At 60.2% G+C, this 13,917-nt stretch overlaps 1 protein-coding gene and 1 pseudogene across 3 annotated transcripts; both read right to left on the reverse strand.

Annotated features, from left to right (window-relative positions):
* Positions 1-12,353, reverse strand: MTG2 (mitochondrial ribosome associated GTPase 2). 3 transcript variants are annotated; one of them, XM_016132285.2, is made up of 7 exons: positions 12,333-12,353; positions 7,320-7,514; positions 5,805-5,952; positions 5,045-5,160; positions 4,237-4,455; positions 3,886-4,024; positions 1-3,160 (listed from the first exon to the last, which is right to left on the reverse strand). In XM_016132285.2, the coding sequence occupies exons 2-7, from the start codon at positions 7,506-7,508 to the stop codon at positions 2,766-2,768; spliced, it is 1,206 nt and encodes a 401-aa protein (XP_015987771.2). In that variant the 5' UTR covers positions 7,509-7,514; positions 12,333-12,353; the 3' UTR covers positions 1-2,765. The 3 variants fall into 3 exon arrangements, with proteins under 3 accessions (XP_015987771.2, XP_036085110.1, XP_015987773.2); XM_036229217.1 differs by lacking the exon at positions 12,333-12,353 and adding an exon at positions 11,739-12,223; XM_016132287.2 differs by lacking the exon at positions 12,333-12,353 and adding an exon at positions 11,363-11,443.
* Positions 7,962-8,080, reverse strand: LOC118610537 (annotated as a pseudogene).
* Positions 12,354-13,917: the final 1,564 nt, after the last annotated feature.

Below are 13,917 nucleotides of genomic sequence, written 5' to 3' on the forward strand. Positions count from 1 at the left end.
TCGGAGGGGCCCAAAAATATCCTTCAAAGGAGGAAGAAAAAAGGAGGGAGGACATGGCTGCTGGGTGTGAGGAGGTGGTGACGTGGAAGCTGCCCTGGGCTAAAAATGCATCTGCGACACTCCGGAGTCACACCAGTTTCCAAATTCAAACATGACCAGTTGGATGATCTTTAAGTGCTTGCCCTTCACACGCCGGCGATCCTCAGGGAGTCCAGCCCGGCCCGGTCCGGCGCTGAGGTGGAAGCCGGGGCGGCTCCGAGGGTGGGGGCGCGCCTGCCCTCCGCCCCCTTCCCCTGCTGGCCCCTCCCTGGTGCCCCTCGGGGTCCACAGGCTTCCTTTGGATGATGGCAACTGTCCTTGCCTTAGTGGGCCTGTCGTCCTCCGCCCCATCCCGCAGGCCGGCTGTGGCTCAGTCACATGCTGGGTTCTGGAGAGGGTGAAGGGAAGCCAGGCCCAGAGGCTTCAGTGGGGACTGCAGTCACTTCCCACCTGTGGGTCGGGACAGGTCACAGGCCAGACCCGCCTCCTGAAAGTGAGAGGGGCAGCAGCTAGCTGCGGCCGGTGTGATCGCAAGGCTGGGCCGTCTGTGCCGCACTGCTGACGTGGGCACAGGTGCTGTCCAGGTGAGGCCTCCACCTCTGAGTGAGCACCCTCCTCCCCACCTGGAAGCAGGGCGTGTCCACTTGCTCCTGCCTGAAGCCCACAGACAAAGGGAGAACAGAGAGGGCTTCCCACAGAGCCCGGGGGCCAGGAGGGCAGGGCGGAGGCGAGCCCAGGCCCCTCCGGCACCCCTGGGAGCCCTGCAGGAGTCCGGAGGTTTGTCCTCTGGAGCGAAGGGACATGGGCGTTCTGGATTGGGGGAGGCCAGGCCTGAGGGCTGAAAACTGGGAGTTAGGGGAATTCTGTGCCCTGCGGCTCAGGCCGCCGCATCCTCACGGCTGCCTCCAGAAAGGACGTGAGCCGCCAAGCGACAGCCGCAGACGCTCAGAGGGAGCCGCGGGCGAGGCGGAGGGGGGCAGCAGCGCCGCCGGAGTCGCTGCAGGATGCTGGGCGGCCGTCCCCCCAGGAACAGGTGGCCGGAGGACCCCAGAGGAAACCTCCAGGGCAAAGGGACGCTGCGCCAGTGCAGCATGCGGAGATGGGACTCACAGGGGAGGGACCGACCCTGGGACAGAGATGACACCCGGAGGAAGAGAGGAAACAAGGCGCGTGGATGGAGGGCGGCTGCCGGCCCCTAGGGAACGGGGCCCAGCGCACACGCCGCTGCCACGCAGGCCCCGGGCCAGCTGTGGGGTGGGGCGCAGGGACCGGCGGCACCCAGACCGTTAGATGAAGCGACGGCCGGACAGCTAGCTTCAGGACAGACGGACTGCTGTGGAAGCGGCTGCCGCAGGGGCGGCAGCAGCGGGACGGACTTTCTCAGGCGTGAGTCAGCACCCGCCCCCCGCCCCCGCCCCCGCCGCCCTTTAACAAATGTCTTCAACGTGAAGGCGTGGACACACCGGCACCAGCCTCCAGTCGCCGTCCCATCCGCAAGGGTCACCGTGCCTTTGCCAGGCCACGTCTCGAGGCTGCTGGGGGCACAGCCAGGGACGGCACGGAGACCTGAGCCCGGGGTGCTCCTGCTGCCCGCGGCTGCTCCATCCCGAGTCCCCCCTCCGCAGAGGGCGTGTGGCGGGGACGCGGCGACAGAGATGAAAGGCCATGGATGACTCGCGCACTCAGACCTGGCTGTGCTCCAGGGAGCCTCACGGACGCAGAGGCCGCCTCTGCTTCCGGAACCAAGGGCCTCTGCGATCACGGCACGTCGGACCGGGAGCGGGGCACGGGCGCCTGTCGGGGGGCAGGTTCCAAGCCGAGCCCCCACGCCCAGGAAAGAGAGCTGCGAGCATGCTGCCGACCCCCTCCTCCTCGCGGCCTTGTCCCCTCCACTGCCTTCCCGAGGGCCCTAGGGCCAGGTCAGGAGCATCGGTCCGAATCTGGGGGAAACAAGAGTCCCAGAGCGTTTTGCTGGGCGATCGGCCTCACCGGCCGCCTGTAGTCAGCGGGCCCGGGGCGGACGTGCGTTCACCACTGGCACGCAGGCCCGAGCCGCTGCGGAAGGGCTTGCTTCCTGAATGCTTGGCCTCTCAGCAGCCGTCACTCAGCCGGCAAAGGAAAAATCAGCCCTGGACGAACGCTGGCCGCGTCCCCACCGCGTTCTCTGAGCTGACCGCAGAAAGCTGTCAGGCTGGTGGTGGCCCAGCAGGGGCCCAGCGGTCTCCGTGGGGACCCGGCCCGGCCTGCACAGATGCAGCCCAGCACCTTCCCGTAACGCCCTGCCTGCCCTCGGCTTCTGATGGCTGTGCAGGGCTGCTTGTCACTGCCTGTCGGAGCCACGAGGCCCACGGCCAGACATCGGGCGTGTTCAGCTGAGAAGCAAAAGCCGTGATTCTTTTTTGACGTTCGGCTCCCACGGAGCATGGCGCGGTCTGGGGACCATGGGAGGCGGCACCCCCGCTGCTCCCTTCACACGGTGGCATCTGAGCAGGGCGCGGGGCCTGCAGATGCCGCCAAGAACCCCTGCGGGACCGCTGCTCTGCGGGGCAAGGCCAGCTGTGGAATCGCCCGTCTGTGACAGCTGCTCCCGCTGGGCTGGCACCGTGGGCTCCGGTCCCGCTCATCAGAGAGCCAAGGTCAAGGACGCGTCCATCTCAGCGCACTGGTCAGCGCAGACCGTCCGGGACTGGAGGCGGCGCCTGCACCTGGGCTTTCTGAGCCGCCCGCTACCACTGGAGCGGCTGGCGGCCCTGCTGCAGCTCGGTGGCCACGTGGTGGTCGTGGAGCTCCTTCAGGCGCAGGAGCAGCTCCTCCAGGTTCTCGCCGGTGACTGCCGACAGCGCGATGGCCGTCGGGCCCAGCCGGGCCCGCAGCTCGGGCAGCTTGGCTCGCGCCTCAGGGAGGTCGATCTTGTTGGCGACGATGACGTGGGGCCTCTCAGACAGGCCCTGCCCGTACTGCTCCAGCTCGGACTTCAGGTCGTCCACCTGGGCCCAGGGCTCGGGCGCCGACAGGTCCACCACGAACAGCAGGAAGCCGCAGCGCTCGATGTGCCTGAGGAAGGCCAGGCCCAGGCCCCGGTTCCGGTGCGCGCCGCGGATGATGCCCGGCACGTCGGCCACTGTGGGAGACAAGGCGGGGATGCCGGAGACCCAGGCTGCCTCTGGGGCCGCCCCCCGAGACTTCCCTTTCAAGGAACGCTCGCATCCTGCCGCGGTGACTCATCGGGCCACCCGCCACCCGAGGCATTTCAGTTCTGAGTTTTATAAAACGCCTTGAAATATTTGGGTGACAGGCATAAGGAATCCATCTAATAAGGAATATTTATTCACTAGAGTTACACCTTCCAGTCTTTCTGGCTCCAAAAATGACTTAAAGAGGGGGAAACGGCTTCCTGCAATCTATTAATAATTTGATTACCGATAGAAATTATCTCGGAGCGCTTCGGGAATGTAAAGTGCAGCATGAATAACATCGGCAGCAGGCTTACTATTTTTAATGGGTACATCATCTTCCGGGAGAAGTTTCCTCCCGTCGGAATGGTACAAGGAGAGCTTTAAAATCACACGTCTGCATGGCTGACACGGCCAAGTTCCCCACGGATCGCGGAGGAGAAGGAAGGCAGCGAGACGGCAGCAGCTCTCGGGCTGGCCAGCGAATGCGAATCCCGCAAACCCAAACCCCGGGGCTCTGACCAGCAGCCGCCTGGGGGCCGGGGCAGGGGGCAGCGCTGAAGCCTCGGTTTGCACCAGGACCAGGACGGCGGCACCGCGTCTCAGAGCGACGCACTCCCGCCCCGAACGCCCCCACTCCACCGGGGCCTCAGTGGGGCCCCGGGAGCTCTACCTGCGACCTGCTGGTGGTCCTCGTAGTGCACGATGCCCACGTGCGGGCCCAGGGTCGTGAACGGGTAGGCGGCCACGGCGGGCTTCGCATTCGAAATGGCCCGGAGCAGCGAGGACTTCCCCGCGTTGGGGAATCCGACCTGGAAGAGAGAGACGTGCCAGCCTGTCCTTGGTCGGGGACAGACCAAGGTCAGGGCGCGCTCAGTTCAGGAACCGGGCAGATGAGCAAAGCCACAGGAAGCCAGCTGGGGAAAGGTGAGCTGTCACTCTCCTCCAGGCTGGTGGCACGTTCCACCAGCAAACTCGCAGTGTGACGAGCCACCCCTGCCCCCGGGCTTCAGGGGACACGCACCATCCCAGCGTGGGCCATGGTCTTGAGCTCCAGGAGGAGGACGCGCTCCTGGCCGGGCTGGCCGGGGGTGCAGGTCGCGGGGGCGCGGTTATCGTTGGCCAGGAAGAAGCGGTTGCCCTTTCCTCCGGCCCCGCCCCGCGCGGCGATGTACTCGTCACCCGGGCGCGACAGGTCGGCCAGGACTGTGTTGCCCTCCTTCACCACGGTGCCCGTGGGGACCTGGAAAACAGCGACGCGCTTGCATTTCTGGGTGAAAGGGAAGCTCGGAGAGTGGCCGGACCCAGCGTCCTAGTCCGGTCTGGGAGGAGGGCGGGGGGTGCAGAACTAAGTGCCCCTTCGCAGAGCTACGGAGCACCAGGACGGTCCCAGCCCTCGATGGGTGTTACAGGCCTGGTGACACCTACAGTGTTTCTGAAACTTGAGGGTGACCCGAAGCATCAGAAACGCTGCAGCAGCCCGAGAGGAGTCAGCGCTCAGCTCGGAGGAGCAGCTCCGAGGCCAGGGTCGGAGGGCTGGGGGGCCAGGAGGCCTGGAGGCTGGGGGTGGGGCCGGGGGCTAGTGGGCAGGGGCTGGGGCAGAGGATGGCAGCGCTGCGCAGGCGCGAGGGGACTGTAACGACTGTGAAAACGCGGCGATCCCGTGACTGTCTGAGCAGGCCGCACGCGCTCGTGGGTAAGGTCAGCACGACGTCTGGTCCGGGTCTGCCTCGCCGGCTCGGCTGTGCGCGTCAAGCCGAGGGCTCCCCAGACCACAGCGCGGAGCAGGAGGTGCCCGAAGGCCTAGAAACCGGGGGGCAGGGGACACTCACCCGGATGTAGAGAAGGGCGCCATTTCGCCCAAAGCAGTTCTTCCTGCCACCGTGTTCTCCGTCGAAACCCCGGTACTGTGACAGGACCGACGACAGCGACTTGACTTGCCCGTCGGCTGAAAGTCAGAGCAAGAGCCTCCATGTTCCTCCGTGTTAGCGACAGAACGACCCTCCGTGGTCCGGCTCGGGATGTCCGGGCATGCACACAGGGACACGCGCCGAGACTGCGGCCGGAGTCGCTGAGCCACGTGCTGTTTCGAACGCTAGATTCCTATCTTCTTTCAAAAGATACTACAAGTTCTGAAAAACTCAAAATTACCCGTGATGCCGTAAATTTAAAAAGTGACACTTGATGCTATGAATGTTTACAATTTAAAACAGCGACACTTTGTCAGGCTGTGGCGCTGACGCGGGTTCCAGTGTCCTGAGCGTCTGTGCGGTGTCAAAGGCAACCGACCGCCCTAGCACCTGCTGGGAGTGACGCTTGCCCTGCTGGCACTTGTCCTTTGCGGGGTCTTATTACGAGGACAGATCCTGACAGTAAACCACCTCTGTGTTCCCGAAATTAAAAAGAAACGCAACCCACTACTGAAGGTGGTTTCTGGCACGTTATTTAAATGTGCCCATCCACAGCGTTTAACAAAAACGACGTCCACACACCCACGCGTGAATCCAGCTCCGCATTAAAGCAGGGGGAGGACGCCTCCGCCTCCAAGGTGTGGACGCAGGGACCTTCTCCGAGCTGCCCCTCGGCTCGTACCTCTCAGGATGATGTCGCCACCGCTGCCACCGTCACCGCCATCGGGGCCTCCAAACTCCTTGCGTGGCTCGCTGTGGAAGCAGCTCGCGCCGTCCCCGCCGCGTCCCCCGTGGACGAGCACCCGGCGACAGTCCACGAAGTGCCGCTTCTGCGGAGAGCACAGCACGCCCCAGGGCTGTCGACTGTGCCGCCCGTTCCGATCCCAGCGGCCCTGTGACGCGCACCCTCCCTCCCCAGCACAGCTTCGAACCGAGAGGCTGACGACGTCGGTGCAGCTGGTCTCCCCCAAACGCAAACGGAAGAGACAGTTGGCACCGTCCCCACTTTGCAGGCACCGGGGAGGCGAGTGTACGGGCATGGGGGACGCGGCCAGCGGTGGGGCCGGCCTGAAGGAGACGGCCCTCGAACAACGCGTCTTCCGAGCTTTTTCCAGACAGAAACACGTTCCCGGAATAACAGGTCTTTACCAATGGAAAGTTCTAGTCCCTTAGGGCGCAACAAGAGTGCAGTGCCTGGATGAGCATGGGGCTCCCAACGGTGCAGAAAGGACATTTTCTGCGGCCTGACTGAATGGGCCTTATTTTTTAAGTGGAGCGACGTGAACAAGGCCCCTTGTCTGAGGCTAAGTTTCTCCCTGGGTCCCTGAGGGAGGTGAGGTCGGGCTGCAGAAGTAGAACTATGTGGGTTCCCGGGTCCCTGGCACTAGCCATTGGAGACACGGGCACGGGGTCAGGAGGCCAGCGCCCAGGCCATCCTGCCGGTGAGCTGCCTGCCTCCTGCGCCGGGTGCGGACAGCCCGGCCGCCGCACAGCCAGCTGGACCAGGGGCATCTGCACCGCCATCCGCTCCTCCGCGAGCAGGGCTTTTTTTTCCCTAAGAAAATACACGAATATTTCAGATTCTCTGGCGCCACCACATGGAGAAACCATGAATTACAGAACTTCACTGTACGCCAGTGTCGTCGTCAGCCGGGCACGGCGGCACCGCCGGGCACGGCGGGAAGAGAGACTTCGGCTCCACCTCACGTGCCGGGGAGCGGCAGAACCGCGCGGGGCCAGCACCGCCGGAGGAGCGTCCCCACCGGGGCGCTGCCTGTCTGGACCCCGTTACGAAGGGTCTGAACTGGGTCTCAAACACGTCTCGTCTCGACCTACACTATCGACCTTCTGGGTTTTACATACGGTCCCTCCCGTGACGTCTTACGTTAGAAACACGCGCACACAGTCGAGAAGAGCTGTAACCCACGCGGACCACACACGGCCCGATGACAAAGGGCGCCCAGGCCTCGTCATCACGTGGGCACCCCGGCACTTCCCCGGGGCTGCCGCAGTTCCGGCGACAGCTCGGGACTGGATGCATGGGGCCCGCATCTCGTGCCATCATCTTTAAGACCTATGCGTGTCCCTTCGCTAACATGACCAGGATAAACGAGGGCCAGATAACGAGAGCTGGAAACACCGCCTGTGCCTTCCGAGAGGAAGGCAGCAGGCGACGCCTTCCGGCCGGAAGTCTCACCAGTTTTTTCTCGGACAGCAGTTTCTTCCTGGAGGGCTCCTGGTGCTTGGCGTAGTCCGCACGGCCGAGGGAGAGCAGCCTGGGAAGGAGCCGGCCAGGCCCGAGGACCGCCCGTGGGGGCCGCGGCCCGCGCCCCACGCCCTCCGACACAGCCTGCCATCCTGCCAGGAAGAGCCTCGAAGGCACCATGGCTCCCTAACAAAAGTCAAATCGGCAGAATAAGGTCCTGGTGTAAACCGGAACAGCAAAGAAACCGAAATCCTGACATATGTTTTTGAAACAAATAAGTAAGCTGATGACCACACCCTTCTTATGTCGCCCACCGCTCCCGCAGGGCCACGGGCCCCCATCAGCCTGCGTGCCACGCGGGGGCAAGGCCTGTTTGCGAAGGGCTTGACTCACGGAACCTCCCGCAGCACTGGGAGGTCAGACAGCCGCTAGATGGAAACACCCGCAGGCTCTGAGCCTCAAGTCTGAGTTCCTTAAAAATAAAGGCGCCCGCTTACTCGCGTGCTATTGTGCTTCTCGGGCAGTTTGTTTATTTATTTATTTGTTTGTTTATTAGGCAAGGCGACCCTTGGTTGACCTCCCAGATTGCAAAGACCTTGTCAGCTTACAATCCCTTATTTTTGTTATTTTTTACGCCTACAGCACCTGGTCTTTCCAGGTGGTCTCCTATCCAAGGACTAGCCAGGCCCGGCCCTGCTGAGCTTCCGAGGTCAGCCGGGACCGGGCTTGTTCAGGGTGGCGTGGCCGTAGACTCTTGTGCAGTTTAAATGCTCAAACAGGAAATTAAACAACTCTTCTAAATAATCCAATAGGTAAAAGGAGAAATCGAAAGACAAATTAGAAGATATTTTGAACCGAATGACGATGACAGGCACCACGCCAGGTTCACGGGGCGCGGCAGGCGGCGCTTAGAGGGGGCCGCGCGCAGGCCCCTCGTCTGTGGCGGCGGGGGGACACGTTCGAAGACCCCCGGTGGACCCTGAAACCTCGGGCAGCGCCAACCCTTGAGATGCTGTTTTTTCCGCTACACACACACCTGTGACGAAACCTAATTTATAAATTAAGCGCAGTGAGAGATTAACAATGACTAACGATAAAATAGAAGAATTACGACAACGCACTATCATAAAAGTCACGTAAATCTGGTCTCTCCCTCGGAACCCAGGCGGCTACTGAGTGACTGCCAGGCGGGGCGTGCACACGGCGTGGACACGGACGCGGGGGTCGCGGCCCAGGCAGCACTGAGCTGGACGGCGGGTCACTGCACTGCACTACTCTGAATGGCATGGAATGTCACACGTGAACTGTTCATTTCTGGAATTTCCCCTTTAATGTGTCTGAACGTCTGACTGCGGGTAACTGAAACCGTGGATAAGGGAGGCTTCCAGGGCTCTAAATGCTCATATCGGTAAAGAAGAAAGACCTAAAATCAATCGCTTAAGGCTCCGAATCAAGAAAGAGAAAAGCAAAGTAAACAGAAAGAAGGAAACGATAAAGAGCAGAAACAAACAACACAACTCTGACAGACAACGACCCGCTGGAAACAGAGCGGACGGCCGCCCCGCCGGCCCCGTCGGGGGCGTGAGGGCGTAAACCGCCAACGCCCAGAGCGGAGAAGCCGAGGCCTGCGGACACCGAAGGGTGCGGGAACACGACGACCAACCTTCTGCCAGCAAACTTAACTCACACAAAACACACCTGCTCCTGGGAGATGCACCTCACCCAGCAAAACCCAGAAACAACAGAAACGCTGAACAGCCCTGCCCCTACCGAAGTAGTGGACTCTGTCATACGAGAACCTTCCCAAAGAGGACACTCCAGACTCAAGCTGTTTCACTGGTAAATTCCATCACGCGTTCGAGGAAGAAACAACAGCAATGCCACGGGCTTTCCCAGGCGACAGGCCGGGAGGCCGCCGCCCCGCACGGAAACCTGACGTTACGCTGAAAGGAAATCGCAGCCCAGCGACCCCATGAACACAGATGCCGACGATCCTGGACCAAAGTGTGTCCACTTGAGTCCCCAGTGTAGAAGGCACACACTCCGCGACCAGGAGGGCTGGTTCTGGGAACGCGGGCTTCGTGGGCAGTCGGCACCCGGGCCCCCGCCCCGCACCAGCGACCTCACGCACCTGCAAAGGTCAGCACTCGCTCGGGATCAGAACAATGAAGTGTCACAGCAAACTAGCAACGGAAGGGGACAGCTTCAGCCCGACCGGGGGCATCTGCGAAAGGCCCACGGCGGGCGGCACGCTGCCTGGAGAAAGACCTGCCTGTCAGCCCCGGACGGCGACGCAGGCGAGGACGCCCCGTCCTCCACGGCCACGCAACACTGTCTTGTAGACATAGTGATAAAGATTCTTTTTTAAAAAAAGGAGACCTTAAACTGTAGAAGGTAGGGCCGTTTCCACAGAAATCTACAAAAGCTGATTAGATTGACCATGCTGAGCCAATCTGCAGATTAAAGGGTAACACACAGAAGTCAGGGCATTGTACAGGAGCAGCAAACGACTGGACTACGAGGCTCAGAAAACGCCACCACGGACGGCGACGCCGACTAGAGTCCCTGGGAGTCAGGCGGACAGCGAGTGTCCCAACCCCACCTCACTGTTTGTGCTGCTCCTGGTACTTCTCAGGGATTAACTCAGTCCTCCTGACGGCCCCGGAGAGGAGCTGAGGAAAGCGAGGCGAGAGATGAAGGGACCTACCCGAGGTCGAGGTCACAGCTGCTGGATGGGAGGGGCGGGGGCGGGGTGCGAGAACAGGTTGTTAAAGGGAAAAAACAGCAGCGCGTGGCAGCTGAGCCTGCGGGGCGGCGGGGGTTGGGGGGGGATGCCCTGGTGCTGGTGGGAGCCAGGGTTCCAGGCCCCAGGGACACGAAGCCTGAGGATGGACCACAGAGGGTGAGTCTGGCCTAATTTGCCTCCTTTTCAGCCTCGAGCATGTCCCTGAGTGACGTGGCCCCTTGCTGGGCGGACACAATCAGCTCCGTCTCCACGATCTGGTCTTTTCCCTCTAACGCTATATCCGTGCTGCCCAATGAGGCACACGCTCCCAGCCACAGGTGGCTATTACGTTTAAATTCACCAAAACTTTTAAAAACGTGAAAACTCAGTTGCTCGGTCACCCATGGCACATTCACACGCTCACAGCCGCCTGCGGCCAGGAGGGACCGTACTGGACAGTGTGGACTGGACAGTGGCGGTCTGTGTGGTGCGGCTGGGACTCTGACTGCAAATTCCTCCCGGGGCGCTCGCTCCCCGGTGGGTCAGCGGCGTGGAAAAGCCAGGGCAGCAGAGAAGGCTGCGCGGGCGGTCAGGGGGGCTACGGTTTGGCAGGAAGGTCCTCAGACTTCCTACGGACATTTTAAAATTCCTTCCTTACGACCACCCCGCGAGCGGGGATGCTGCCCAAGGGGACCTCCTGATACTCTTGCTGACCCACCCCCGACACTGCCTGCAGGGGGAGGGCTTCCTGCACCCCCGACTCAAAGTCACCACAGGACAGATTGAGCATACAAATTCCTAACTGAGAGCGGGTCAGGGTGTGGTCACGTCCTAGGCCTGTCGCTTCCTTGGCAAAGGTCAGTCTTTACTTGAAGTGAGCCTGTGTGTCGTCTTTGTGCATCTAAGACCCCACACGTGCCTCTAAGTGCTGGACTGGGCTCTTCTGCAGACACCTGGGGCACAGCCCAGAGCGCGGAGCCCTCACTGCCACCACCTCTGCTGTAAACGCTACTACCTACCCTGTACCCCCCCATGTCAGACAAGGACGTCTCTCCATTTTACCTCTTATCCAACCGCAGGGACGCCCCGCTTTGCCTTCCCCTCTCCCTTAATCTACCGCCAACGGATGTCAAGTCGCCCCACTTCCTTCCGTCTCCTCCTCTGATTCCAAGTATAAAATCAGCTGCCAAACCACCATCTCCATCCAGAGCACGATCTCGGTCCTTTGAGATTTTGTTTCCTGGCAAATGACATCACTTTGGCTCAAATAAACTCATAAAAATTCTCTACAGGGTTGAATGTTTCTTACTGCGAGTGTCTGGGGTAGAAGCCAGTCCAGTGCCACTAGCTCCAGGTTAAGTGCCACCTCTACCATTTACAGGCACTGTCCCCTTTCAATACTGCCTTTACAAGCCCTCCTTAAATTGTCCCTATGCGATGGGGCCTTGACTCTTGACCTGCATACTTTTTATGCCCATTTTACGCGGGGGACGCTGAGACTCAGATTGTCACTTGCCCAAAGCCACCGTGTCCTCCGCCCTCCCTGGCACAGTGCTGCAGCGGGAATCTGCAGACACAGCCACCTGCCACGGGAACCAAGGCGAGGATGGCTCGGGAGGAACCAACTGTCCGTTCCTCAGCTTCTGACGTTCTCTCCGCTGAAAGCGATCTGCCTGCGGCCGCACCTGCACTTCAACGGCTGCGTCCTCTTTCCCTGAGGCCCCTCTCCTTCCCGAAAGGAACCTCCGGTGCGCCCCCACAGACGCCTTCTTGCCCCCACGGGCCCGTGTGAACGGGACTCCTGTGTCCACGGCCACAAAAGCGGAGGCTGCAAACCCCGGCCTCACTCAGCAAAACCCACTCGCGGTTAAGGGACCCAGCGTCAGCGAGAGGCGCATTTACGGTGCAACTTTATTCCTGTTTCATGAAACGTTTACCAAAATGTGCCTGCGCCGGTAATAATAACGCCCACAAAGACGTTGAGTACTTAGAACGTGGGGTCAAGAGACTTGTCTGAACATCTTAACTTCGGGTTCACCACGCGGGCGGCGGGAGGAGCCACCAGCGGGCAACCCGGCGCCGAGGGGCGGACGCGCTCGTGCGCACGCGCGGGCGGCGGGGCCCCGGCCAGCTCCCCGGCGCCCGTCCCGCCACACGAGGGACCGTGGTGGCGGGTCGCCGGGCCGGCGCCGCGGGGTGCGCTTCCTGCCCCCTTCCTCCTCCCGGAGTAGCACCCCCAGGCCCCCCCCCGAGACCGCGGCCCTCGCGTCCGCACTCACCCGCCCGGAAGGGCACGTCACTTCCGGCGCGGGGAATCACTTCCGGGGCCCGCCCCGACCGCGCGTGCGCGGGGCCGGCCCGGCGCGCAGAACGCGAGGCCGGCCGAGGTCCGCTCGCGTGGCTGGTGCGCGCCGCGCGGGTCGTCTGCAGCGGGGAGCGGGGAGCGGGGAGCGGGGTCGGGGGGCGGCCCAGGGCCAGGTCGAGGAGAGACCGAGCCTGGCCGTCCATCCTCCAGCCTCCGTCCCCCTCTTCAGGACCTCGGGCTCAGTCGTCCCTCCTGCTCCCTCCCCGATGCCGTCCCCCTCAGGGGTCCCCTCTCCGTCACATACCTGACCTTTCCAGACTCTTCGAGCATCTCGTCCTTCCGGGTGGATAGAGAGCTCCTAGTGAGGAAGTCGCGTGAGGCAAGGGACAGTGTGACTCCCAGGATCGTCAGTCTTTACAGGACAGCCCACCCTTGGGACACCCCCGTCCCCCCTCCCCTATGGCCCGCTGGACTCCGCCGGGGAAGCAGGCTCCCCAGAAAAGGATCTCCATGGAGACCTCATGACTGTCACCTGGGTGCAGATCATGGTTCAAATCACGGCATGTCCCATTCACTTCACAAAAGCTCACATCTAAGGATGATTTTTGAAGAACTGGTTTATTAATTACACTAAAAGCATAAACAATTTATATGCAAACTGACTTGGAAAAAAATGAGCCGAAAAAGATGTTTCTCAAAAATGTCCTGTGCTCACAAATAAGACAAATTTGATCTGTTCAATACACAGAAATGAAGCAATGGCTAACGAACTTGAAATGGAAATGGTCTTCCTTCGTTTGTAATTTTGAATGGATGTCCAATATTCAAACCTATAATAAAAGCCAACAAAATCAGAGGCGCGCTGAGGCTCCACCTACAGGACACAAAGGCTTCCCTGGAGGTCGCCAGGACCCTGTCCGCCCTAATTGTGAGCTCTTAAGCCTTCTCTAATAGTTGAGTCCAAAGACGGCCTTGGTCAACAAATAGCAAACCCCAATGGGTGACGAGCTTTTGTACACCGATATGAATTTGTCATACTTTGGAAAACTGTGGTCGTTATTTTTCAAATTCATGACCTGCTGGGTTGTGAGGGGCAACAGGAGAAAGAATGAGCATCACTTTCCAAGTCTTCCTTCCCTGGCCTTCTGTAAAAGTAGTCATCAAAAAACAGCACCATCCACCACACTGCACAAACAATTCGTTTTAGCCTAAGCCTTTGCAAATATTCGTATTACAGAAAATACAGTTAATGAAAAAGAATTGCTGGCATCACCTTTCCCCCACAATATTACATAAAAACGAACAACACATTAAATAAACATTCTGTTATTAATAAATATATTAACACCAAAAATCATGTATAAATTAGGAAATAAATGTACAAACTATTTCACAAAGTGCTTTTTAAAATATATACACAACATTCAAGAAATTCTTAATGTAAGACATTTCAGATTGAAGTTTCAGGATAACTTTTAAGTGTCCTTTTCTTTCAAAAAGTATTAATACAGCACTTAAAAAAAAAAAAACATGTAAAAGGCATATTCCCACAATGGCAA

Source organism: Rousettus aegyptiacus, unplaced genomic scaffold, assembly GCF_014176215.1.
Source record: "Rousettus aegyptiacus isolate mRouAeg1 unplaced genomic scaffold, mRouAeg1.p scaffold_m13_p_12, whole genome shotgun sequence".
NCBI classification, from domain to species: domain Eukaryota; kingdom Metazoa; phylum Chordata; class Mammalia; order Chiroptera; family Pteropodidae; genus Rousettus; species Rousettus aegyptiacus.

Coding starts and splice junctions, on each gene's coding strand:
- MTG2 (XM_016132287.2), bottom strand. CDS start 11,428: ATGGTAGAGGTGGCACTTAACCTGGAGCTAGTGGCACTGGACTGGCTT. Junction 4,025..4,236: donor CCATGGCCCACGCTGGGATG/GTGCGTGTCCCC, acceptor TCTCTCTTCCAG/GTCGGATTCCCCAACGCGGG. Junction 3,161..3,885: donor GGACCACCAGCAGGTCGCAG/GTAGAGCTCCCG, acceptor TGTCTCCCACAG/TGGCCGACGTGCCGGGCATC.